Source organism: Pongo pygmaeus, chromosome 1 (assembly GCF_028885625.2).
Source record: "Pongo pygmaeus isolate AG05252 chromosome 1, NHGRI_mPonPyg2-v2.0_pri, whole genome shotgun sequence".
Lineage (NCBI taxonomy): Eukaryota > Metazoa > Chordata > Mammalia > Primates > Hominidae > Pongo > Pongo pygmaeus.
The window spans coordinates 165,514,260-165,541,735 of NC_072373.2; the positions used below are offsets into that span (position 1 = coordinate 165,514,260).

The window sequence follows — 27,476 nt, forward strand, 5'->3', positions numbered from 1 at the left end:
GGAATAGCACTATTCCTGGCTCTGTGTGAGCTGTGAAGGCTGTTACCTCTAATCCCCTTATCAATATCTGTAACACTGAAATTGTGCACACCTATGACTCAGAGCTTCAGTTATGGAGAAACAGTTGAAATGTATATTAGTAGTCAACTAAAAGGCTATTCATTGCATCACTGTTTGAAATACTGGGAAAGGTAAAGCTTCCTGAATGCCAGTCAGTAACAAATACATTAATCGTAATAAATTCACATGATAATTATATGTAGTAGCTTAAATCAATGAACCTGAGTTATATATATCAATGTGGAAAGATCTGAAAAACAATGTTGAGTTAACCCAAAAAAAGCAAGTTGCTAAATGAAATATACATTAGAATACCATTTATGAAAAGCTTAAAACAGAGACTACCATTAATTATATATAGGTACATATGGTAAAATTACAGGTTAGTCAAGATACTGTGGTAACAAACTTCCGCACAATCTCAATGGCATAACAAAACAAAAGGCTTTCTTCTGATTCATGCTGCATATCCCATGCTGAAGGTAAGGAAGGAAGGACGTTTTGCTCATTATAGTCACTGTGAGACCTAGGTTGAAAGAGGTTCTGTTACCTTCCCCAATTACTTTAGCACAGGGAAGTGTGAGCAGGAAATCACATGCTGGCTCTGAAATCTTTCACCTGGAAGGGATACATGTCATTTTCACTCTCACTTCATTCATCAACAAGCAAATCACAAGTCCACTCTCAACTTCAAAGAGGCACGGGTAAGTACTACCTTATCTTGTGCTCAGAAGAAAAAGAAGAAGAATTTGTGAACAGCTTTAATGGTTATCAAAATGTAATTGCATAAATTGGAAAATATGCACCAAATTCATCAGTGCCTGCCCCTAGACAAGGAGGCTGGGAGGGAATGGAATCAAGAGTAGTAGAAAATGAATTTCACCTTTATTTGTAACGTTCCTTTTTACCATTTTTTTGGAATCTGAATAAATTCAACAGATCTACATGAGGGCTCTAGCTATGTACATACTTTGTACAGACAAAATATTACCATTTGATAATTTGGGAGTGGATGTGTACATAGTGATTACATTATCCTCCATAATTTATTTTTAGTCTCAAAAGGATGCTTTTAAACAGCTGCATATTACATGCACAAAAAGGAAATAATCTAGTTTTTTAATCTCACAGATACAAAACTAATACCCAGGAAACCTAAGTGAGTTTCTCAATTTCCCCAGCTAAAGGTCAAGTCATACAGTCTATTCACTAAGTCCAGTAACATACAATTAAAATTGAGGAACTCTGAGCCTATGAAGAACATTCACTGTAACAGAACATTCATTATAAAAATTCATAAGTCTCTAGTAACACTATACTCATTTATGCAATTAATATTTAGGATACCAATATTACCTTCAGAAAATAGATAGTGTGGGTTACATTTGCATGATTTAAGGCTCAAAAATTCCATGATTAGCTTAAGCATGAAAAGACACTAAGCTTTTTTGTTCTATAACGAATACAGGGAGAATCCAAATGAAATTAGACACTTAGAATAGAAATCTTACCTGTTCGTTTATTTCTGTCCACATAACAATATTTTAAGTCATAGTCTTTTAACAAATCATGAACTTCCTAAAAGAGAAAAAAACACAAATTCAATAAACATACAAATGCAGTTACTAGATAATCTAGCTCTATTAGCCTACCACCACCACCACCATTACCACCACCATGTCCCATGTAAAAAAAAAAAATTATTTCATGGATCCCCATTACTTACTTAAATTAAAGGTCTTCCAGGTTCCCCAGACATCCTACACAAAGCTCACATTCCTGCTCAAATGGAAGATTCACTATCTCACAAGTATACCATGCACTGTTCTCTTTCTGCTCACACTTATTCCTTGACTTATGTAGCAGGAGGCAAACATATCACTAAATTTCCCAAACTTTGCCTGAAATCACATGCATTTTTATGAAATCTCAGCTCAACTGTTCTTTCATGAAGTTGCTTCTCATAATTTTCCACAGAATGTGACCTCTCCCTCCTTTATGCTAACAATGATCATAACTTTATTTATGCCTCTCTTGTGGAAATAAGCATTATACTTATTTCTATTTCTGCATGCGATATATAGAGCTTTTAACAAGTAATACACCTGTAGATGCTTAGAGCACAAATGTAGGAAAAATAAATTGTAAAAAAATAAAAATAAAATAGATTGTAAACCTGAACTTAGAGATCCCTGGATATGAAAAAACTAACTACTAAGGCATAGCATGTAGTTCCATTTATTTCCCCTTGGCTCCCCAAGATGTTTAAACTGGTTTATGGTTCATTCTGCTTCTATTACTAACATAGCCTAAACTTTTTTTTTCTGATAGCACAACCTCTATCCACTTGGGTACCCAAAAGAGTAGATTTCCTCTATTTCCCTAATCCTTTCTGTTAGACTGATAGTACTTAGGAATAGAAAACTGCATTTTACTTATTTATATATTACCTGCATTGCTTTGCATATGGTAGGCACTCAAACATACATTAGAGTGAATATAATTGTTTCACTGTTTAATCAATATGTGGCCCTGAAATATTTTACTCATAATACATAACAGATGCAGTTATAATATATTCAAAGGAACTAGACTCTCACACAGGTAGACATTCTGACTCCAGATTGGGGAGTTACAGCCAACCTGTTCTATATTGCAAATGAATATGCTAAATATACACAGGTGCTATTATGTTAAGTATGTAACCTAAAATGCTTAATTCAATAATAATCTTATTATTGCTATTATTATAGTTATCACAAGGTATCAGGCACTGAATTCACTTTTATTAAAAATCAGGAAAAACAGAGTAAAGTTGCCAAGGACATATAGCTAGTCACTTGCTGAGAGGAGATTCACTCTATCTGTCTGGCTCCAAGGATGACACTCGACCTCTATGCCATATTGACTTATTCGTTCCAGCATTAACTTTAAAAACAGTACACTATCATTAACAGTTATAAAAACAATACCACGAGTGCCCTAATAAGTAATCACATAAGTAATATAGAAATGGATAATAAATAAGAAGACAGAAGTTGAAAAATATTCTCCCTTTTAATCCAACCCAAGAGGGAAAAAAGAATGATATAATAGGCAAAGTATAAAAACAAAGCTGAGTGAAAAAAGATAATCATCTATGACATGAAAGATAAAGTTGATAATTTAGTATTCTTTATTACCAACCAGTATTAGAAATTTTTTAAAATACATACACTTACCAATTTTGTAAAATAGCATTTGGTGAATCATATGGTACTATGCTCAATTATAAAGATTAGTTTACATATTACCACGGTAATTTTTATCTTGTAAGCTTCAACATTTTCTTGAACTTACAAAAACATCTACTGTACTCTTCATTAAGAAAACATCACTGTCTCAACAGCATAACATACGCATCTTGCCAATCAACGAATTTAATACTTTATATAGAAGGTGACACGGTTTTTTTTGAAGGGATCCAGTGTGTGCTTTTAGTTGCACAGAATCTAATCTCTCATTTCACTAGTTAACAGCCGTCAAATGCTAGATAAAGAAAACATGATACTGCTCTTCACATTATCAAGTATCTGTAAACAAATGACATGTTACGTTACTCATTCAGCTAAGAGAATTACCTAAGAGAGCTTAAGTATTCAAAGGTGCATTTTGCAACTTAGAAATATTATGTTGAAAACACCCATATTTCTACTCATAGCTCTTCTATGTATCAGATGTGGGATACAGAGTTTGCCAACTGCGAAACCTTACAAAGCTTCCTACAAAGAAAAACCCAATTATTTTTCTCCATGCCCTGGTTGCTCTGACCCAGGCAAAAGTGGGTCATCCCTCAATTTGAGCCTTGGTAAGTTGGCCAAATTAAAAACTTAAAACCTGAAAGAGAGTCCCAATAACCATTTGCCAAAATAATTCTATGCTCCATCACACAGAACTAAAAGGACTAAAATTAGAGCCTCCCTATACTAACTTAGCTTTATAACATTTCCACTAACTTACTGATTTTAAGGACTAAAGTAGCACCTTTGATGAAAACACTTTGTCATCTGACTGCCAATGTCAAGTTAAAGTTAATAAAAATTGGTATTAGATAGCTTTAGTAACCTATTTCCACACCAGATTCAGTATCACCTGCTGAAGTTAAGTGACAAGTTTTGCACATATGAAATGCTTTCTGGAGAGACAATCAATAGCTTCCATGGCAAAGCAGTCAGTCAATGATGTCATCACCCCACCCTCAACAAAAAAGTTAACCATTGTTCCAGCTGATCTAGACTTCCTCGATGAAGCATGGCCTTAGTTATAAACCTGAATTACATTGTCTTCTAAGTTCTTCACAGACTTAGTTTCAGTTTTTAAAAAAAATGTTTTAAGAAATGTTTTCATAGATTAAAACACACTACTTTTAAATTTCAGTGCTTTGGACTGGAAATGGAAGCACATATTTTTGTTCATTTTCTTTAAAAATTTTATGTAACTTGATAAAATGAAAAGATGAAACACCAAACACCAAACATATGAGTAGTAATTAACAAAATAAATACCCAGAAACTCACTAAGAAACTTGACTAGAACACTGACAACATTTGCATCCACCTCTGCATTCCTTCACTATCCCATTCCTCCACCTTCCTCCTCACACGTAGGTCTGTATCTGTATGTAGGCATGTGGCCCCAAACATTATATTGTTTTGTATTACTCATTTGTGAGTTTTATAAAATTGGTATTATGCTATTTTTAAACTTCTATGCCTTGATTCTTAGACTCAATATTATGTTTCTAAAATTCACTCATTCCACGTGGCTGTCATTCATTTATTCACTGCTGTTTGCTATGCCATTCTGTGACTATAGTATAATTTATGTATCCATTTTACTATGACTGATTATTTGGTTTGTTTCCAGGTTGTTGTTCACTGTTTGTATTTTTAAAAAACTACCGTAACATTCCTATAAATTTCATTTATCCCCTTGCATTCATGTGCAAGAGCTCCTCAAGGAGAGAAATTCCTCTGGTGTACGTATGCATATGATCAACTTTATAAGGAAGTGCCAACTTGTTTGCCAGAATGATGTACCAGTGTACAGTCCCATCAACAGTAGATAAAAGTCCTGCTGATCCACTCCTTTCAATGCTTGGTGTTATCAGACTTAAGTTGTGTCAATTTAATGGATATAAAATTGTGTCTCATTGTGGCCTTAATTTCCATTACATGATTAATAAACAATGTAGGGCATTGTGATTATTAGTTTTATGTGTCAATTTAGCTACAGTATCCAGTTATTTAATCAAACACTAATATAGGTGTTGCTATGATGGTATTTTGTACATGTGGTTAATATCTATAATCAGTTGACTTGAGTAATGGAGATTACCTTATATAATGTTGGGGAGAGGAGGACTTCATCCAATCAGTTGAAGGCCTTATGAGCAACAAGTGAAGTTTCCTGTAGAAGTTCTGCCTCAAGACTACAGCATTAACAGCTGCCTGAGTTTCCAGCCTGCTGGCATGCCCTACACATTTTGGACTTGCCAGCCCCCACAGTCTTGTGAACCAAATCCTTAAAATAATATATTCTGGATTCTCACCTTTTGTTGTTAACTGTATTATGAATGTATTCTCCCACAGTGTGATGAGTCATTGTATTTGTGGGATTTTGGGTGAAGAGATGTTTTTCATTTTAATAATATCAAATTTATCAATCTTTTTCCTTAAAATGTAGGCTTTTTGTGGCTTAAGAAGTCCTTTCCTAAACAAGGTCATAAAGGGATCTTATTTTGTCTTTCAATCATTCTAAATTTTTTCCATTTACATTTCAGTTTTTAGTGAGTTTGGAGTTCATTTTTGTGTGCTGTTAAGTTTTTTTTTTTTCCCCTTTTCCCATATGGGGAAATAGGTTTTGTTTTTCCCCCCATACGGGTAATCAACTATTAGGACACCATAATTGTATTGTCCATCTTTTCCTCAATGATCTGCAGGGCCGTCTCTCTCATATATCAAGTTCCGAGATATACATGGATATTTTTGTCTCTTGCTTCTGGTTCTATCGGACATTTTGCCTATTCTGTGCTAATATTATGCTGTCCTAAATAAAGCTTTATAAATATTGATATCTGACAAAACAAACCCTCTTTTTTATTGCTGTACAATATTCATTTTGGAATATACAACAATGTAACTCATCTCCTGTTGATGGGAATTTGAACTGTTTCTAGTTTGGGGCTATCAAGAATGAAGCTGGGAGTATAATTACTAAGTAGAATATACTAAGGAGTAGAATTGCTAAATTATATGGTAGGGGTGTGTGTGTGTATTTTTGTTTTTTTGAGATGGAGTTTCACTCTTGTCGTCCAGGCTGGAGTGCAATGGTGTGATCTCAGCTCACCACAACCTCCACCTCCTGGGTTCAAGTGATTCTCCAGCCTCAGCCTCTGGAGTAGCTGGGATTACAGGTGCCCATCACCATGCCCAGCTAATTTTTGTTTTTTTTAGTAGAGACAGGGTTTCTCCATGTTGGGCAGGCTGGTCCTGAACTCCTGACCTCAGGTGATTCACCCGTCTCAGCCGCCCAAAGTGCTGGGATTACAGGCGTGAGCCACCATGTCCGGCTGGTATATGTTTATCCTTAAGAGACACTTCCAGTTTTCCAAAAATCTGTAACCAATTTGCATACTTATTGGCAGAATATGAGTGCCAATTGCTCTATTTTCTAGCCAACACCTGGTCTTGCCTGTCTTTTAATTTTGGCCATTCTGGTGGGAATGGTGTATCCAACTATGGCCTTAATTTGTATTTCTTTGACTTATAATGATATTGCTGACCTTTTAATATGCCATTTGGATATTTCTTTTTTGCGAAATGCCTGTTGTAATCTTTCATCTATTTTTAACTGGGTTATCTTTTTTATTAACTTGTAGAATTTTTTTTTTTTTTTTTTGAGATGGAGTCTTGCTCTGTCGCCCAGGCTGGAGTGCAGTGGCATGATCTCGGCTCACTGCAAGCTCCACCTCCCTGGTTCACGCCATTCTCCTGCCTCAGCCTCCCGAGTAGCTGGGACTACAGGCGCCAGCCACCTCGCCCATATATTTAGTAGAGACGGGGTTTCACCGTGTTAGCCCGGATGGTCTCGATCACCTGACCTCATGTTCCGCCTGCCTCGGCCTTCCAAAGTGCGGGGATTACAGGCGTGACCCACTGCGCCCGGTCAACTTGCAGAATTTATAAGTTCTGGATATCAGTCTCCTTTGTCAAATATTGGTATTGCAAATATCCTCATCTAGCCTGTGGTTTGCCTACTGACTTACTAGTAATGTGTTTTTGATAAGAAGACATTAATTTTGCCAAAGTCCCATCTATCATATAATATCTTCTTTTCTGGTTAATGCCTTTTGTGACCTCTTTAAGAAATTTTTATCTACCCAAGGTCATGAAGACACTGATCTATCTTTTCTTCTGGAATGTTTATTGTCTTAACATTTACATTTAGACTATAAGCCATCTTAATAGAATATTTCTAAGTGGTATTAGGTAGGGGTCAAGGTTCAATTTTTTTTATTTGAATATCAAACTGCCCCAGCATCATCTGTTGAAAAGACTATTCTTTCTACTACTGAGTTGCTATATTCTGTGGGTTAATTTCTGGACTCTATTCTGTTCCACTAGTGTACTCGTCTAGTCACTGTACCAATATCACACTAAATAAATTATTTGAGCTTTATAGTAAGCTTTGAAATCTGGTAGTATAAGTCTTCCAACTTTTTTTTTTCAAAAGTATCTTGGCTATTCTAGGTCACTTGCATTTCTGTACAAATTTTAGAATCAGTTTCCTTTAAAAAAAAAACCTACTAGGATTTTGAGTGGATTCCATTGACACTATAGATCAGTTTGGGAACAACTGACATCTAAATGATACTGAGTCTTCCAATCCACAAATGTGGAATGTTCTTCCATTTATTTAGGTCTTCTTAAATTCTTCTCTGAAATATTTATAGTCTTCAGTATAGAGATTTTGCATATTTTTATCAGTTTTTTTAATTGCATTTGACATTTTTGATGTTATTCGAAGTCCATTTTTAAAATTTGACTTTTAATTTTCTAGTAATTGCTAGTATACAGAAATATCATTTATACTTGTACATTGACCTTACCTGTATCAATCTTAGTAAATTCATTTAATTATTATTATTATCAACCTCCTAGGTTCAAGTGATCTTCCCACCTCAGCCTCCTGAGTAGCTGGGACTACAGGCATGTGCCATCACTAGGCCCAGCTAATTTTTTTTTTTTTTTGTAGAGACAGGGTTTTGGTTATGTTGCCCAGGCTGGTCTCAAACTCCTGGGCTCAAGCAATACACCTGCCTCGGCCTCTCCAAGTCCGGGGATTACAGGCATAAACCACCGTGCCTGGCCCATTTATTCCTAATAGCTTATTTATAGATTCTTTTTTATTTTGTATATACACAATCACGTTATCTGCAAATAGACAGTTTTATATCTTTTTTTATATCTTTAAATTTTATTTATCTAGGTGTATTGTGCTAGCTAGGATTTCCAATACAGTCTTGAATAGCAGTGATCCCTGTATTGTTCCTAATTTCAGAAAGAAAGCTGTCAATATTTCACCACTGAATATGATTGCTTTTGGCTTTTCTAGATAATTTTTATGTCTGAAGAAATTCTTTTCTATTCCTGCCTGCTGTATTACGATGTATGAGTGTTAAATTTTATAAAGTGCTTTTTCTGCACCCATTGAGATGAGTTAAATCTCATCTTTATGACAGTTAATCTCCAAATTCTTACTTCCACTTTAAACTTCTCTCCCAAGCTCCAAGCCTATATATTCCCTTCCCCCTCTTTTGAAACTGCATTTGGATGTCCCACACCAGATAATGCATTTTGGGGGTGCCCAACACAGTCCTATCATATATGATGTTGGCTGAGTGGATGTGGTATCAATTTTAACTTGGCTAAATTTTTAACTGCTTTCAATACAGGGTTTTGGCTGGAAAGTTCGTTTCAATACCAACGTTTTGCCAGGAGCACATTTTGACTTGGCCTAAAATAAATTAATAAACTTTCAGCTTTTTATTGGCAGTATAAAAACAATCATTTACTGATTATTTACTTTATCCCAGGCACTTTACAGACATTTATCTCATTCAATCCTAACAACCTTAAGAATTTGATTTTAAAGCTGGATTTTATCATCCAGATTTTAAAGATGAGAACATTGAGGCCTAGAAAAACTAAGCGACTTGTACAGACAGTTTGTGACACAGCTGTGATTCAAACCGAGTTGACAGACTCTACAGCAAACACAACTGTACAGTGGTGTACCTTAAGAATTGCCATTACAAAAATAAAATCTATAAAATATTCATTCCCATCACATTCCTAAAGCTCACTGCATCACTGGCCTCCTAATCTTAGAATGGGAATTGGGGCAAGAACAACATTTGGGATTTCTACCATGCAAATTCCTTGGAGGTAAAAGCAAAAACAATATAATTTTACTTTCTGACAGCTAGAAATCTCATTGCATCACTCCCTTGTTTAAATATATCCCATTAAATAAAATCCAAATTCCCTAACATGGCCTACACACTTTCAATCATCTAGTAATGCTAAATGTGCCAGCCCTATATTTTACCACTAACCCTATCAAACTCTATGCCTCAGCCACAGTGAACTAATTTTGGCCATGCTTTTCCTTGTCTTTAGGTCTTGGTACATCTTATTACTAATGCCATGGATGTTCTACATCCCTTTCTTCCCCTTCTTTCCGTTAGCTACCATCTCTATCCCCAGGACTCAGGTGACTTTCTCTGTCTTAAACTAAAGGTTCCTGAAACATACATCACCCAGAGTTTCTGGACTCTGAAGTTGATCTGGGGTTGTCTCCCTTGGGAGAAGGGTTTGGAAAGAAAGGCACAGACTGCTCTCTCTTTCTAATGTGAGAGAACATATAGCTGAACACATGGCTGCCCAATAACAACTATATTTCTCAGCCTTCCCAACAAGTAGCTTCCCAGCATGTGACTTAGGCTGTGGCCATGTGACTCCAGCCACTGAACCTCTTAAGTCTGGATTAGATATCTGTGTTTCCACAGCCTATTTTTTTTTTCCACATCACAACCCTTACAGCAGCTATCATCCATATTTTAACTGCTTACATACTTATAATTTTCATAAAATTGTAGGCAAGTATCACATATCTGCCTTGTGCATAAACAAATCTCCAACATCCAGCACAATATCTAGCAGAAAGTAGACCTTTGATATTTGTTAAATATATGACATTTTGTTTCCATAGATTACCTTTATCAACTCTAATGCTGCATCTTTTTTTTTGAGATTATTTTACGATATTAACATAAACCAATATGTTTAGAGTGCTCAAAAAACCTGAAAATAGGCCGGGCACGGTGGCTCACGCCTCTAATCCCAGCACTTTGCGAGGCCAAGGCGGGCAGATCACACAGTCAGGAAATCAAGACCATCCTGGCTAACACAGTGAAACCCTGTCGCTACTAAAAATATAAAACATTAGCCGGGCGTGGTGGCGGGCGCCTGTAGTCCCAGCTACTCCGGAGGCTGAGGCAGGAAAATGGCATGAACTCGGGAGGCGGAGCTTGCAGTGAGCCGAAATCGTGCCATTGCACTCCAGCCTGGGCGTTAGAGCGAAGCTCTGTCCCAAAAAAATTAATAAATAGGCCGGGCGCGGTGGCTCACGTCTGTAATCCCAGCACTTTGGGAGGCCGAGGCGGGCGGATCACAAGGTCAGGAGATCGAAACCATCCTGGCTAACACGGTGAAACCCCATCTCTATTAAAAATACAAAAATTAGCCGGGCGTGGTGGCGGGCGCCTGTAGTCCCCAGCTACTCCAGAGGCTGAGGCAAGAGAATGCCGTGAACGCAGGAGGCAGAGGTTGCAGTTAGCCAAGATCGCGCCACTGCACTCCAGCCTGGGCAAAACAGCGAGACTCCGTCTCCAAAAAAAAAATAAATAAAATAAAATAAATAAATAAAAATAAAAAAATAAAAAATAAAAAAACCTGAAAATATACTTACTTTACACTAACCTAATTTATAACTCACTTCTTCAAAAGAAAATACTTACATAGCTCAAATTAATTAACATTACACATCTAGCTATAAAAAGTTCTCCTTGAGCAGTTTTTGCTTGCAGACATCCCAAGAAAGAGGGCTTTAATCTCCAAGAGATAGATTTAGATAGTCATCCATCCCAAAGAATAACCATACATAAATCACAATCTCTTCTCCAATATTTAAATATTAAATATTTAATATTTAAATATTTATAACTCACTTATAAATATTTAATATTTAAATATTAAAAATATTTAATATTTAAATATTTTTCTTTCAAATATCACCTGGATATACTGTATTAGTTATCTATTATTGTGCAACAAATGACTCCAAATTAAGTTGCTTAGAACAATACCTATTATTCTCTCACAGTTCTGTAGATCATAAAACCAGGCAGGCCCCACTGGGTTTTCTGTTTAGGGTCTCCCAAGGCCAAATTAAGGTGTCAGGCAAGCTAGGCTCTTACATGGAGACCCTAAGGAAGAATCCATATCCACTCGCTAAGGTAGTTAGCAGAATTTAGTTCTTTGTGGTATTAGGACTGAAGTCCCTATTTTCTTGCTGGCTGTCAGCTGAAGACCCTCTCAGTTCCCAGAAACTGCTTTAACATCCTTGCCCAGGCCCACTCCATCTTCAGACCCAGCAACAAACAGTGAATCACATCTTTCTTGTGCTTCAGTCCTCGAATTTCCCCTAAGGTTTCCAGCCCAAGAAAATGCTCTGCTTTTAAAGGGCACATGTGATTAGATTGGGCCCACCTAGATAATCTCTATTTTGTGTAACCCTAAGTCAACTGATTAGTAACCTTAACTACACCTGCAAAAAAGTCCCTTTTTGCCATTTAACATAATCACAGTGTGATACCTCATTATAGTCAAAGTCCCATGGATTATGGCAGAAAATATGGGGGACTATTTTTAGAACTGTGGCTATCACAATTGCCACAAATAATAGATAGCATTTACTGTACACTTATACATACTTCACACAAAATATCTTAACTTAGTATCTTAGGTTTCAAAGCTCAAACATGGTGAGGAGGGCACTGTACATGAAGGAAGCCAGCAGAGTGTCAGAACCCAGGCAAGGTAATGGTGCCTTCCAGCTAGCAGAGAAACCCAGTGCAGGAGGATGGAGCCTGAGTTGGGTGAAGTGGGTATCTGTCGGGGGAATGGGGCAAGCATCTGCAGTGGTGATGGGAGATGCATATGTAAATGGAGTTGATCAAATAAGTAAATAAAATAAGGATAATGAACACCAAACTTTTCACTGTCAGATAAAAGAGTTACAAATACACAACGGGAGAAAACTGGAATGATTAAAATTTAATGTATTGGTATGAACACATTACTTTCAATAGAGATATAAGTGTATGTGTGTGTGCATATACACACATTTATATATTCTCTAGCTTTGTCTACTAAGAGGACCTGAGAGCACTGACACCCAATGGCAATGAGTATAGCTAGTTTCCAGATCTTGGTTTCTAGGTAGTATTTTCCCCCTAAAAGAAACTAAGCACTGTAATAGTCAGATCAGGCTACCCTAACATACTACCACAGACTGAGTGGTTTAAACAACAGAAATTTATTTCCTCACATTTCTGGAAGCCAGAAGTCCAAGTCAAGGTTCCAGCTGATTCAATTTCTGGCTGGCTTGCAGGCAGCCACGTTCTCACTATGTCCTCACATGGCCTTTCCTTGGTGTATGAGTGGAGAGACCAAGTTCTCTGGTATCTCTTCTTATAAGGACACTAATCCTATCAGATTAGGAACCCACCCTTATGACCTCATTTCATCTTAATTACTTCCTTAGTGGCCCCATCTCCAAATATAGTAACACTGGGGGTTGGGGCTTCAACATATCAATTTGGAGAGAGACACAAACATTCAGTCTAAAATAGGCACCTTCATGAAATGGCTGATTCTAGGGCTGGAGCACAGAAACTACAAAATAAGCTGCAACGTACGTCCTGTTGTGTTGAACACAAAGGACATACTCAGTGAATGCTGGGGACACGTCAAAAGGACATAGGACCCTTCCCTTAAGTGTATGCTGGAATTAATGTGGTAAGTCATGTTAATGTCATGTACCCCCTGATATAATGTCATCAGAAGCTACTTCACCTCTGTAGTATTCTTCCCCAAAACCTATAACCCCAATCTTATCTTGAGAAAAACCTCCTACAAACTCAAATTAAGGGACATTCTAAAAGATACTTAAACAAAACCGTCAGGGTCATAGAAAACAAGAAAAGACTGAGAAACTGTTACAGAATGGAGACTAAGAAGATAGGATAACTAAATGCAATGATGTATCTCAGACTGAATCACGGAACGTAAGTGAAAAAACCAATGAAATCTAAAACAGTGTCTGTAATTTAGTTAAAATAATATGCCAGTGTTGATTTCTAAGTTTCGACTGATGTACATTGGTTGTATAAGATGTAACATCAGGGGAAACTGGGTAAGGGATACATGGGAACTCCATGTGTGTTATCTTTGCAACTTTTTCTGCTAATCTAAAATCACCCCAAAATAAAAAGCTTATTCAATAAGAAGACACAGGGGCCAACTTGAAGCTCCCACTCTCCAAATCTAAAACAAAGCATCAAAATAAGTAATGGTAGTAGGAATGGAGCACAACCCATTGAACTAAATAGGAAACCATGAGCCTATATTGTTATAAATAAATGAATAAACTGAACGCTTGAAGGGGGATAGGATATTTAAACAGTCTCAAAGCATTTCCCCTCAAAATCCTTATTGATTACAAGCAGAAAACTTTACATGGAGATGCCTGGCAGACACCACTTTAATCAAAGGTAATCAAAGTTATCAAAGTGAACTTTATCAACAATAGGACAAATGTAAAACATGCACCACCTTGTGATGTTCCTGCTAAAGACATACAACTTGACTCTAATCATGAGGAAACATCATACAAACCAAAATTGAAAGACATTCTACAAAAACTAAGTGCAATATATGATCTGAACTGAATCCTTTCGCTGTAAAGGACACTGATGGGACAACTGCCAAAGCTTAAATGCATCTGAGGATTGGGAGGCAGTAGTGTGACTTTGAGGGTAGCATTGTAGTTATGTTGGAAGTTGTCCTAGTTTGTAGGACATACATAATAAAGTATTCAGGGTGGTTGGGCATTGGGTCAGCACTCTCCAACAGTTCAGGGGGAAAACATTCTTTACGCTATACTTAAAACGTTTCTGTAAGTCTGAGATTATTTCAAAATATAAAACTTCCCAGATTCACGTGTTCTTTCTTATTGCCATCACTTTCTACTCTAGTTCTGGCTACAAAAAAAAAAAAAACAAAAAAAATCTATGAAGCATAAAGTCAGAGAAATGGAGATTACTTTGGAATCGAAAGCAAGTAGTTAAACTGGTAGGGTAATAGAATATCCAAAGTCCAGGAAATAAAGGCAAGCCAGGAACTAAGAGCAGATAATCACTGCAGTGGGTTGAGGAAAGATATAAAAACCAATTGTCCAAGGGTACAGCAGATAGGGTGGGGTACGGTAGGGGCAGGAGAGAGTAGCAGGAAGAGAGACAATGAAAGCATGTACAAATACAGAGTCAAACAAATTTCAATGAATCTAATGCTATTTTTGGCATTCATATGGAAATAAAAGTTAAACAGTAAGCCTCAAACACACAAAGAAAATGCCTTAACATAGGAAAGTGGGAAATAAGTTTACAAACCTAAAGATAACAGTAGTAAATAAACACAAAATTAAGTACCAAATACCTAGAAGACAAGTTTAGGGGCTCACAAGGAGTTGCATCCCTAAAATCTAACAAAAGAGAAACTTACTTTCTTACTAAGAAATCAGGCAATACTTATTGTGAAAACATTAAACAGAAGGGATAATATTCTTAATTTGTTTTAAAGAGAAACATTCTTTGTATCAATGTTTGACTTTTAATAAATGTTAAGGAGGAAATATTACATTGTAACTTCTTGAAAACCTCTTTAAAAATTTACTTTGTTGAGCATCCACTCTGGGCCAGGCACAGAACCTAAAATGTCAGTTGTGGGCTGCTGAGTGACTAGAGAGCAATAAGCTTTTGCATCAAACATGAAGTAGCATGGTTGATTTGTTTACAAAGAAAATTATTGAGCCTGATTTATATTCTTGCCCAGATAGAGGATCACTACCCAAACCCTCTATCTGGGCATAAATGTGGCCTACAGAAGTTTCTGATGAAAACTCTCCTGAAGCAACAGCTTTGGATCTGCCCAAATGGTCCCTACTCAGGTAAAGTCCCAAAGACATGACTAAAATTTTGTTGGCCTGCAACAGCACTTTTCAACCTAGGGTCTACAATCCCCTAATGAAATCAGGGATAAGTTACAAGAGATCCATACCCCCTTGAAATAATATGTAAATTTTGTGTGCTTATGAATATTAGCACTTTCTTGGAGGGTTTACAGCTTTCAACAGACTTTTAAGCCATAAACAGTTGACTGATTGAATAATTATAAGTGAATGGAGAGAGCTCCCTGCCAAAAAAGCTAACAGAGTGGTACACTGCAAAATTTATTAACAAATCAATCCTGAGAGTGTGCCGGGGGTCAGACGTCTGAATGGAAATATAGCATTTTAGAACAAGGTGGGTGGGTAGTCCCCTTCTTTTACATTTCTCTCTAAACAATGTGTCAGTTTCTAGGTTACACGTTGAGGATACAAAGGTAAACACTACATGATCCTTGCCCTTTGAAACACTAACAATATAGCTGCATAGAGAGGAATTATAATACAATGGGAGATAAGGATATGAGCTTTGGAATCAAACAGAATTGGTTATCCACTCTACCAGCAATTAGTTGAATGATCTTGGGCAAATTGTTTGACATTAATTTTGCATCTTTGTTTCTCTAGCAATCAAATGGGAATTAGAAATTCCAATCTTATAGTCTTAAAATGAGGATTAAATATAATATTAAAACAACTGTAAGTATGGTGCCTGGCAATGGTAGGCACCCAAAAAAACAAAGGTTATTATTATTATAGACATCCAGAGGAAAGAGAAATTTGTTCTGGCTGGGGATTATAGGGAGATCTCAACTAGACTACCATACTCAATTTTGGGTACCATATTTTAAAAGATACAATGACAAAGTGGTAATGATGTGTATTCAGAGAAAAATAAATGAGATGGTGAGGAAACTTGGAATCATGTCTTAAAAACTAGTCATTTGAAGGAATTTAAGTTATAAGTTAAAAATGAGAGGCCGGGCACGGTGGCTCACGCCTGTAATCCCAGCACTTTGGGAGGCCAAAGTAGGCAGATCACAAGGTCAGGAGTTTGAGACCAGCCTGACCAACATGGTGAAACCCCATCTCTACTAAAAATACAAAAATTAGCCGGGCGTGGTGGCAGGCGCCTGTAATCCCAGCTACTCAGGAGGCTGAAGCATAAGAATCGCTTGAAACCGGGAGGCGGAGGTTACAGTTGCAGTGAGCCAAGATCACTCCAGCCTGGGCAACAGAGTGAGACTCCGTTTCAAAAAAAAAAAACAAAAAAGGAGAATACTGTAAATTCTATACGTTGCCAGAGGGTAGACGCTGGATCAAGACTTCAAGTGAATACACTGTATATATTACATATAAACAAGATGTTTATAACAAAGAAAGCTGTCTGAAGATGGAATAGGATACCTTATTTGTGGAGATTTATTTGAAACATTTTTTTTTTTAAAAAAGCCAGACATGGTGGCTTACACCTATAATCCCAATAGTTTGGGAGGCCAAGCAGGGCAGACTGGTTGAGCCTAGGAGTTTGAGACCAGCCTGAGCAACATGGTAAAATCCCCTCTCTAGAAAAAAATACAAAATATTAGCCAGCATGGTTATATGCATCTGTGGTCCCAGATACTCAGGAGACTGAGGTAGAAGGATTGCTTGAGTGAGGAAGGTCGAGGCTGCAGTGAGGCATGATTGTGCCACTGTATTCCAGCCTGTTAATTTGGGATACTATTGGTTGGTAGTAACAAAAGATCCAACTTGAAATAAGTGAAACAATAAAAGTGATTTAGTGGCTTGCATATATATGAAGTCCAGAGGTAGGTAAAGCTTCAGATATAGTTCGATCAGGGCTCCAGCTCAGCTTCTCTACATTTCCCCCCAAAGGTCAGTCCTCCTTTGCTTGTCTGCTCCCTTAATGACTGTCAGCTGCAGCCAGAGCCATATGTCTCTGCATTCATATCCAGCGGAGAGAAAGAGATTCACTTACTTTAACAACCAAACACAAGTCCTAAGTTTCTCTGCTAAGCCAGGCTGAAATAATCACTATGACCAAGGGACTATCATGTACTGATGGGCTTTGGTCCAGGTTATTGCCCGTCTTTTAACCAATCCCTCTCGAAAAAGGGAAGAACTGTGTTCTTTGGTTTATGTCACCCCTACAGATGGGGATAGAGAAGAAACCCACCCAAATCATACAGTTGCTAAAAAAGAGGTAGGTCTTCAAGGGGAAATCTGGGTGCGATTAGAACAGGCAAGAGGAAGAAAGGCAACTGAGTAGGCAACCGAATCAGGGCCCCAGCAAGTAACAGAAGGCACACTCGGAAACTAACTGGGGCGAACTTTTAAAAGAGACTATCTACAAAGATTTGAAGAAATCCTAGGCTAGCAACATTCCTGTACTCCTCCTGGGCCCAAGGAGACAAGAAGAATGGTTATGATAACCAGGAGAGCTGGGTTGTATGGAGGGAGCCACTGGATAGAAACCGACTTTTAAAGAGGAAGCAGCCAACCCACAGTCACCTGTGAATAAATGCTGGGTGAATAAATGCTCCTCTCCTCAACCCTCTGACCCCCCACTAGTGGCTCTGGCCAAGTGCAACCATAGAACAGAGGATAAGAGAGCCTTGTTGGTGCAATCCACAGTACAGGTTAGCCTCCCTGGATAAGGAGTGGGTGAGAAGGGTCGAGAATAGATCTGGAAGAGCAAATGGAAGCTATTCAGCACAACCACCAAGGGCTATCCTGCACATAATCATCAGCCAAAATATACAGTACTGTATAGCCAAATGTTCTAGGTGATCTGATCTTCCGACTTCTCACTTATTACCCCTCTCAGTTCATACTATCTCCTTAGAGTCAGGCAATTGTGTAATTAGGCAAACAAAATACAAACAGCCGAGACACATGATAAGCAATTTTAGGATTTAAAAATATATAAATAATTTTATTTATATTTTAATATTCCTTGGTTTGCCTGTTTTAGCTGAGCAAGGAAAGCTAAGCATAAAGCTTTTTTAAAAAAATTAAATTAAAAATTAAAAATTAATTTACAAAATAAAGTAAAGATTTTTAAAAAATCAAGGCTGGGCTTGGTAGCACAGGATCTGAGGCCAGGAGCTTGAGACCACAGTGCAGTGCACTATGATTATGCCTCTGAATATGTGAATAGCCATCGCACTCCAGCCTGGGCAACATAGCAACATCCCGTATCTAAGAACAAAAAACAAAAACTTTTTGTCCACAAGGAAAGAAGAATAAGTGCAAATAGAAGAATCAAGAGACAAAACTTAGGTAGTCAGTAATAGGAACCCCTTTTGCAGTAACAGCCTTTGATCAGAGTTGACTTCATTTAATGCTTCCCTGATCTGAGTCTTGTTAATTCAAGGAGCAATTTCCTTAAATTCCTTTCTTCCTGAGCTTTTGCCATAAGATGCAGGAGTACCTACTGATGATTTGAAGCTGGGAGAGTTTCTGCTCCTGCACAAAGCTGGAGCTTTGTTAGATGTTGTCGTACTACTTGGTGTAATCTTACACTTCATAAACAATCATAACTTAAATAGAGGCTAAAATGCTAACCTGAAAACTAAATACCATCTACTATATTCTTTCTATGTGAAAACATGTCACAAGTTCAAAAAAGGATTTCTAAGCATAACCCAGTCATTAACTGGGAAATGGGCTATAGATTACATGAGATTTCTTTGGAATGGCTGTTAACACAGCATTTTGATGCTAACCACAAAGTATTCCTCCTCTTCTTGAATGTGTTTTCATAGCAGAGAACTGCATTTCTGAAACACTTTTCAAGAATTCCTTCCAAAACTAGAAACTTAAGGAGACAGTGGTGTCCCAGAAATCTAGAAGTACATTTCTAGCAGCTTTCAGTGTTCTTGTTACATTGGGAATAAGATAACAAAACACATGAAAAAGAAGTAGAACACATAATTCAATTCTGTTTAATTGCATTAGAAAAGAAAATTTAATAGATAATTTTTGCACAGCATACACTAAGAAAAGTAACTTTTGGAGGTAAGCAATGGCATTTTGATTTTAAAGAAAGGATAATTTCAAAAAGAGAAAACACCCCAATATTGTCAGGAAAAAAGTAGAGAATAATAACCCTATTTTAAAAAGAGGCAATAATTACCGAATATATTGTTAGAGAAAACAAAGTACATTTTTAAATCCCACAGTTAAAGGACATAAAATATGTAAGATAATTCTATTGTTTTTATATTGACGTAAAAAACAAACAGGAATATGTAGCTTTAAAAAATAAGATTATGACCAGCCTGGGCAACACAGAGAGACCGTGTCTCTACAAAAAATTAAAAAATATTAGCTGGACACAGTGGTGCACGCCTATGGTCCCAGCTTCTCAGATGGCTGAGATGGGAGGATCACTTGAGCCCAGGAATTAAGGCTGCAGTGAGCTATGATCGCACCACTGCACTCTAGCCTGGGAGACAGAGCAATCTTGCTCTGTCTCTTAAAAAAAAAAAAAAAAAAAAAAGAAAAGAAAAGAAAAAGAAAGAGCAGAAAAAAATTTAATTACGAAAAAAGATTAACTAGAGTTTCTTACATTTGGTTGTCTACGATTCTAAAAAGTGCTTACCTGGTAATATTATGGTTTCAAATGGGTCACTGTAAATTAACCATCAAGCTTCTCAAATTAACTATCATATTAGAGTACTATGAAATGTAAGTTTATAATATCCAAACTGACAATAGGATATTTTGTTTCCTCTATTACTGATCCTGAATGTTGGCCCTAAGCACTTCACATTGTCTTCTAATTTCACAAGACACTCCTTCAAGATTTTAGGGTAAACAGTATGACAAAAACAAAACACATGCACACACATAAGACCTGTAAGGAAAAAAACCTAAGTGAACACAAACAAACAATCTAAGAAGCAAATGCCCCTGTTTTCTCCATTTTGAAACCCCAATGACAACAATATTGAAACAGAGCCAGGTTAACCGTAATACAATTTATAGAAATACAATAACACATATATTAGAAAAAATATTAAAACATTACCTTAACCAATCAAAATTCTAAATTCAGTTGCAAAAGACCAGACACACACATATACAATGGCTATGAATAGGAACCAGCATTTGCAACATTACTATTGACTATAAATTATTCGTTAAAAATAATTATAAATATTATTCACTATAAAGTACTCACTATAAAAACATTCCAAAACACTAACAAAGATATAACTATAAATATTCAAATCACAGTGGCATGAGGTACTTGGGGATCTAGGTAGTTTGATAAAGGTGGAATAGAATCCAATGCAGGACTGGACGGGCGCGGTGGCTCACACCTGTAATCCCAGCACTTTGGGAGGCCGAGGCGGGCTGATCGCCTGAGGTCAGGCATTCGAGACCAGCCTGGTCAACATGGTGAAACCCCATCTCTGCTAAAAATACAAAAATTAGCCGAGCGTGGTGGCACACGCCTGTAATCCCAGTTACTTGGGAGGCTGAGGCAGAAGAATCGCTTGAACCCAGGAGGTGGAGGTTGCAGTGAGCCGAGGTCACACCACTGCACTGCAGCCTGGACGACAGAGCAAGAATCTGTCTCAAAAAACAAACAAACAAAAAATCCAATGCAAGACTAATCAGAAATGAACAGAATCCAATGTGGGACTAATCAGAAATGAGACTGATGGCTGGGTGCAGTGGCTCACACCTGTGGTCCCAGCACTTTGGGAGGCAAATGCAGGAGGATCGCTTGAGTCCAGGAGGTCAAGACCAGCCTAGGCAACATAGAGAGACCATGTCTCTACAAAAAATTAAAAAAAAAAAAAAAATTAGCCTGACATGGTGGCATATGCCTGTAGTCCCAGCTACTTGAGAGGCTGAGGTGAGAGAATCGCTTCAGCCTGGAAGGTCAAGGCTGCAGTGAGCAGTGATCGTTCCACTGCACTCCAGTCCAGGTGACAGAGCAAGTCCCTGTCTCAAAACAATAAATAAAAACCAAAAAGCAATGAGACTGGAAATGTAGGCAGGGGCCAACACACAAAAAGCCTAAGAATCTTAGACTGCCGTCCTATCATTTCATGCTTTTCAAACTCATATCTGTGTACTCCATGGTAATACAGAAATACAGAGAATCAAAGGTTACATATAGTACATTTTCCATAAGTGTCAAGTTTATGAAAAAAAAATTGGGAGTTAAATGCTGTTTTTGTGTTAAATCCAATGTTACTAACAGAACATAAAATTAATATAAAATTTTCAGACAGAACACAAAACTTCAAAGCAATTTCAGTCTTGCAATAGTCTAATTCAGATTCACTGTTCTTTACTGTTAAGGACAATTTGAGGAAAAGTTTGAGAGGATGTGCAGCCAAAGGCTGGTTTTTTATGAGCAGGAGAGTGACATGATCAGATTTGTGCTTCAGGAGTATCCCTCAAGGGAAGTAGCATGCAGAAGGAGCTAAAATGTAAGAAACAGGACAGTAATGAAGGTAGGTGACAAACCAAAAAGTTGTAACAGTGAACAAGAGATGAAAAGGACTTGAACCAGAGCTGAGGCTGTGAAAACAAAGAGGGCCAGGAAGATTCCAGAAAGCTTAGGCAGACCAGACAGGGCTTGACTGAATGCACAGTAATTATTCAGTGAGAAAGCTTTTGAGAACTTAATATAAAGGTGTTCACTTTTTTTAGAGCTGGTACTTCTATAAGGTATTTGATAAACATACTTCTAAAAGCTTCCAGTTAAAAATACTTTCAGTATGCCTTTTAATTATAGGAACTATAAAGTTGTGGGATGCTATTATAAATCTGCTATACCAAAAATAAAACAAAATTTGAGATTTATGAAAACTACATTTAACAAAGAAAACGCTCATATATTTCAAATGTTAAGAAAAAATTATTGGGTTTCTACTAGTAAGTTATTAATCAGCATTTTCTAGAGACATAAATACACAGTTTGAGAACTAGAGTTATGAATGTCTTTGATCCTTAAAGTGATATTCTAAAATAAAGAAATGAGGCCAGGCACAGTGGCTCACACCTGTAATCTCAGCACTTTGGGAGGCCGAGGCGGGCGGACCACCTGAGGTCAGGAGTTCAAGACCGGCCTGGTCAACATGGCGAAACCATATCTCTACTAAAAAATACAAAAATTAGCCAGGCGTGGTGGCAGGCTCACGTAATCCCAGCTACTTGGGAGGCTGAGGCAGGGAGAATCACTTGGACCTGGGAGGCAGAGGTTGCAGTGAGCTGAGGCTGTGCCACTGCACTTCAGCCTGGGTGACAGAGCGAGACTCTGTCTCAGAAAAAAAAAAAAAAGAAAGGAATGAATAAACACAGACTCTTCTGGAAAAGAACAAGAACTTAGTATTTCAAAAATATCTGATTACTTAACAATTGAACAAAAGCCATATTAACCATTTCATAAGGGTAAATATGTAGTTTTAGCACAGGTGATTTTATGTAGGCCTTACTGGCAAAAAGATACAAAATAAAATAAAGTTAAACTTTCATCAGTAAGTTGACAGTAAAATATAGTCACTAAGAAAAAGCAGACATTATAATTAAGGGAAATTGTTAAAACAAAAAATACAAAAAAATTCATGCAGAACATATTCATGAAAATATTAGTTTAAGAAAAAGTAGATGAAATCTCAAAAATACAAATCCCAGTGTAATTCTCAGAAAGCTTCTATCACTAATTAAAACTGCTCCTTTTATTAGACCTTTTGATATATTTTTCATGTCTATAGCAAAAGGAAATGAGAAAGATACCAACAGCAAAGCAAGAATAGACAGAACGTCTTCAATTTGGTGTCTAAATATATTTAGAATTAACGCAAGGAATTGTGATAACAAAAACAGCTGACATTCTACAAAGACGTTGAGATACTTCTCTATTTCTCTTCTCCTAGACTGTCTATACAAAGAGCTGCTATTTTTTAAATTTGTTTTTTTTAAAAATGCCATCTGCTTCTTCCAAGCCTCCTCCTTCCTGAGCTCCCTTACAGTCCTCAATTTTATGGGCAGGGGAGGCTGCTTCCAAGAATTCAGTCCATTGCAGGTGTCCTTAACAGGTAGTATCACAAAACATTACCTGACAGATGGGAAGTGCACCATGGCGGAATGGAAAGAGTTGAAAGACAGATGAGATAAACAATATTGACAGACATTGCATTTTGAAACAAAATAGCCCCTCATGCCTACGGGTTATAAGGTTATATGTTCATATTTATTGTGAATGGCTATGTAAGGTCTCATTACATAGTAATGGGGTATTGGTCTCATTATTTTATAAGTCACATGGAAGAACTGCCATGCAATTGTCAATAGCCAGCCCTCTTGCAATTTCATGCATCCGGTTACAGGAGGAACTACAAATCCGCAACTACCAGGACAGCCCACCACACTCGGAGCAGTATATAAATTCAGGTTATATGTGAAACATGTGTGAACATCCAGACAGCTAAGAAATCCTGAAGAATCAAAGAAATGATTTCATGTTTTTGATAAAACAAAAATATATATGCATAGGAAAAGAGAAAAGGACAACATCCCAGGATAACAATGGTTATCTTTAGGTATCAGAAATATGGGTAATTTCTGTTTCCCCTTTGTGCTTCTCTGTCTTTCCTAGCTCTCCTACAATGAGCATGCAGCTTTTGAAATCAGGGGGAAAAAAAAAGTTAAATAGATGCAGAGTTTCTAACCTTAAAAGCAACAGTTAATCTGGATTAAAGCCACAGAGTAGCTATCTTTAAACCTCATCCAAGTCACTAAGGAACAAATCCTCCAGTACTGTACTTGGCGTAGCAGGCGGCGGCTGCAAGGCTCCAAGGAGCGCAGCAATAACTCTATTCTGGGGCCTCAGCAAACTGAGGAGACAGAGTTGTTTCACAGAAACTTGGTCAACTGCTTCTGCAACAGCAGCGAAACTCACTTCCAGCTCTCTCGTGCCCCTGCCCCCTATGGCACTCCCGAGCACCGGGGACTATACGCGGGAGCCCTCGCCCCTGTCAAGGTGCTCCCAAACCTTCGGCCCCCTCTACCCCCGCTCCCCCCCCGCAAAATGTGTGCTCCACAACTCACCTCCACTCTCCTTCACCTCCTACTCCTCTACGGCCGTAGGGGAAGGAAAGAGCGGGCCGAATTTGGAAGCAGCAGCCCCTGATTCCCGTGACCTTGGAGAAGCCGCTTCGCCTCTCAGAGCCTCAGTTTCCCAATCTGCCCCACTCCCTGACAGGGCGTCTGTAGGCTAGAAACCCCAAGAGCTCAGTCAAACCGAGGGGCCGCTCTCACCACTCGCCGCCGACCCCCCCCCTCAAGGACCGCTCTGAGGCGCCCCCGATCCCAGCCTGGACACGGAGCCCCGCCCCGCCGCCCCCCGGGACGCGTCGCCCCCAGCACCCTCCCAGTACCTGGCAGTTGCTGTCCTGGGGCAGGTTTTTCACCAGGATTTTCCTGCGGTTGCTCAGCTCCCGCTGCATCCGCTGCAACCGCGCGGCGACCTCCTCAGGGTGCAGCGCGGCGGGCGCCGGGTCCGGGGCGCCCTCGTGCGCTTCGGCTGAGGGGCCCGGCCCGCGCAGTCCCGGCCCCGGCCCCAGCCCCGTCGCGCTGCCCAGGCCCGCGCCCCCCTCGCCGCCGCCGTCTCCCGCCGCCGCCGCCATCTTCCCGGGCGCCCCGCGGCTGCGGACTCCTCGGAGGCTCCAGGGGAAGCGGAGAGAGAAAGCGGGAGGAGGCCCGGGCGAGGGCGAGGCGGGCAGAGGCCGCAGAGTGGGCCCAACCGCGGGGAAGGGGGGCGGTGGGAGGAGGGAGGAGGGAGTAGAGAGAGGCGTCGCCGCAGCCAGCAGCCTGCTGGCGGGGACAGGAAACCTGAGGCGCCGAGGAGGAGCCCGAGAACCACCTCGCGGGAACCTCCCCCGCCGGCCCCCGGCCCCGGCGCACAGGCGCGCCCCCGCCCGCCTCTCGCGGGTCCGCAGGCGGGGCCGGGCGCCGCCATCCGGACACCTGTGCGGGCGCGGACGGGCGGGCGGGCTCCCCCTCTCTGCGAGGCTTTAGCGAACGCCCAGGGTCGGGCTCTGGGGGATGTGGCCCCTTCGCGGTGGCTTCGCCGGGGGACTCAGCCCCAGGCGCCTGTCCCCGGGTGGCCCCCCATGTGACGCCGCAGCTCTCCCCCGGCTCCCCTCGAAACTCCCGCGCTGGGGCGGTCCGGGGGCTGCGGGCGCGAACTCGGGCTTCCCACACCCGGGGTGGGGCTGGAGGGGTGGCAGGAGGGCGCCTCCTGCAGCCCGGCTGGCTCCCGATGGTAACCCTTTCTCTGCGTTCAAGAAGAGCATATTTGGCAAAGTTTGAGTTTACAATGAGATTTTCTGGGGAGTAAAAAGAGGGACGTTGTGGGAGAAATTTTATGTATTTGGTAAAACCTGATCGTAATGTATTTTGCTAGCTGTGTATGAGAAAGCCTGTGCCCTTCACCTGTCCCTCTGTCCCTGTCATGCAGTTCCTAAAATGTAAAACCTGGGTAGTTGGGTCTGCAACATGGAAAGTGATGCTGAAACAAAGACTAGAATGGAAAAGGAGCTGTGGCAGAGGGGCTGGAGAATACGCTGCTTGGAACATTATTTTAATTGAAACTTGGAGGGAGAGTTACAGTGTAGAACTATACTTAGTCAAACGGATGTCATCAGATCAAACAATCCAGCAGCCTTTGGCACTAGCCCAAATGACCATCAGCGAAGGGGACCATGCATCTTAATTGTGTAGCATGCAAGTACACTAGCCAAAAAAAAAAAAAAAAAAAGAAAGAAAAAAAAAGACTTTAATTAAAAAATAAATAAAAAGAAGATGTTTTAAAGATTTTTTTAAAATACTACAAATTCAGTCCTTACCATGTGCTCCCCCCAACCACGCATTTCTAAATGCTTTACAGATACATATGTATTTACTCTTCATGATCATTCAGTTACGTAGGTTTTGTTTTCCTCACTTTACACGTGAGGAAATGGGATCTGTTCTGATTAATTCCAAAGCCTAGTGTTCTAAATAACATAAAATAATTCACCTGTAATCCGTCCGCCCAAAAATAATGGCTGCTAATACTTGTATCATTAAAATGATATTCGGCAATACACCCTTTTATACCACCACTATTCCTGATAACCAAAGGGTAGAAACAACTCAAATGTCCATTTATTGATGAACAGATAAGCAAAACGTGGGATATATATATGCTAAGAAATATTTTTAGCCATAAAAAGGAATTAAGGACCCCTACAAGGTGGACGAACCTCCAAAGCATTAAATGAAAGAAGCCAGAGACAAAAGGTCATATATCGTATGATTCCATGCGTATAAAATATCAGAATAGGTAGATTCATAGAGCGGAACACAGATTGGTGTTTACCAAGGGCTGGAGGAGAAGGTAATGGGTGCAAACATCCTTATGGAATGATGAAAATCTAGTTTTGGAACTAGACAGAGGGGGCAGTAGCCCAATAATGTGAATGTACTAAATAGTCACTGAACTATTCACTTTTAAAATATTAATTTTATTATGTGACTATTACTGCATAAAAATGTTTTTGAATGATATTCTGTAGTTTACAGCTCTGTTTTCTGCTTTTTACAGTATGTCTGCTGAATCCCTTTCTATGGCAATGTATTGGAATACCATGGTTTTTATGGCTGCATATTATTCTGTTGAATTAGAAAATTCACTTATTTCCTAGTATTAGTATTTCCTACTATTTTTATCTATTGTAAACAGCACTGAATTTAACCCTCTATACATATTTGAAGATCATTACTTTTCCACAGAATGAAGAACTAGAAGCAAAATTTCTGCATCTAGAGTAAGCATATTTAAAGATTTTTGGTATGTATTTACAAACTATCTCAGTTTTCCCTATCACAAGCACTTATTTCTCTGCTTGCATCTATGATATTCTAGTATTAAAGGAATGTATCATTTTGCTTTTAAATTGTATTCCTTTGATTTTAAAAGGTATACATTTTAAACTCCAATAAAGCCGTAT

The 27,476-nt window shown here is 38.9% G+C and overlaps 1 protein-coding gene across 3 annotated transcripts in view; it reads right to left on the minus strand.

The window, feature by feature from the left end:
* Positions 1-25,243, minus strand: part of RAVER2 (ribonucleoprotein, PTB binding 2) — a 94,147-nt gene extending 68,904 nt beyond the window's left edge. For all 3 annotated transcript variants that reach the window (XR_010124342.1, XM_054484216.2, XM_054484208.2), the window contains exons 1-2: positions 24,861-25,243; positions 1,572-1,638 (exon numbers count right to left, since the gene is read on the minus strand). Coding sequence is in view for 2 of the 3 variants with exons in the window: in XM_054484216.2 (XP_054340191.1) it covers positions 1,572-1,638; positions 24,861-25,109 (316 nt within the window). In the remaining variant the exon portion in view is untranslated. The remainder of the gene's footprint in view (positions 1-1,571; positions 1,639-24,860) is intronic.
* Positions 25,244-27,476: the final 2,233 nt, after the last annotated feature.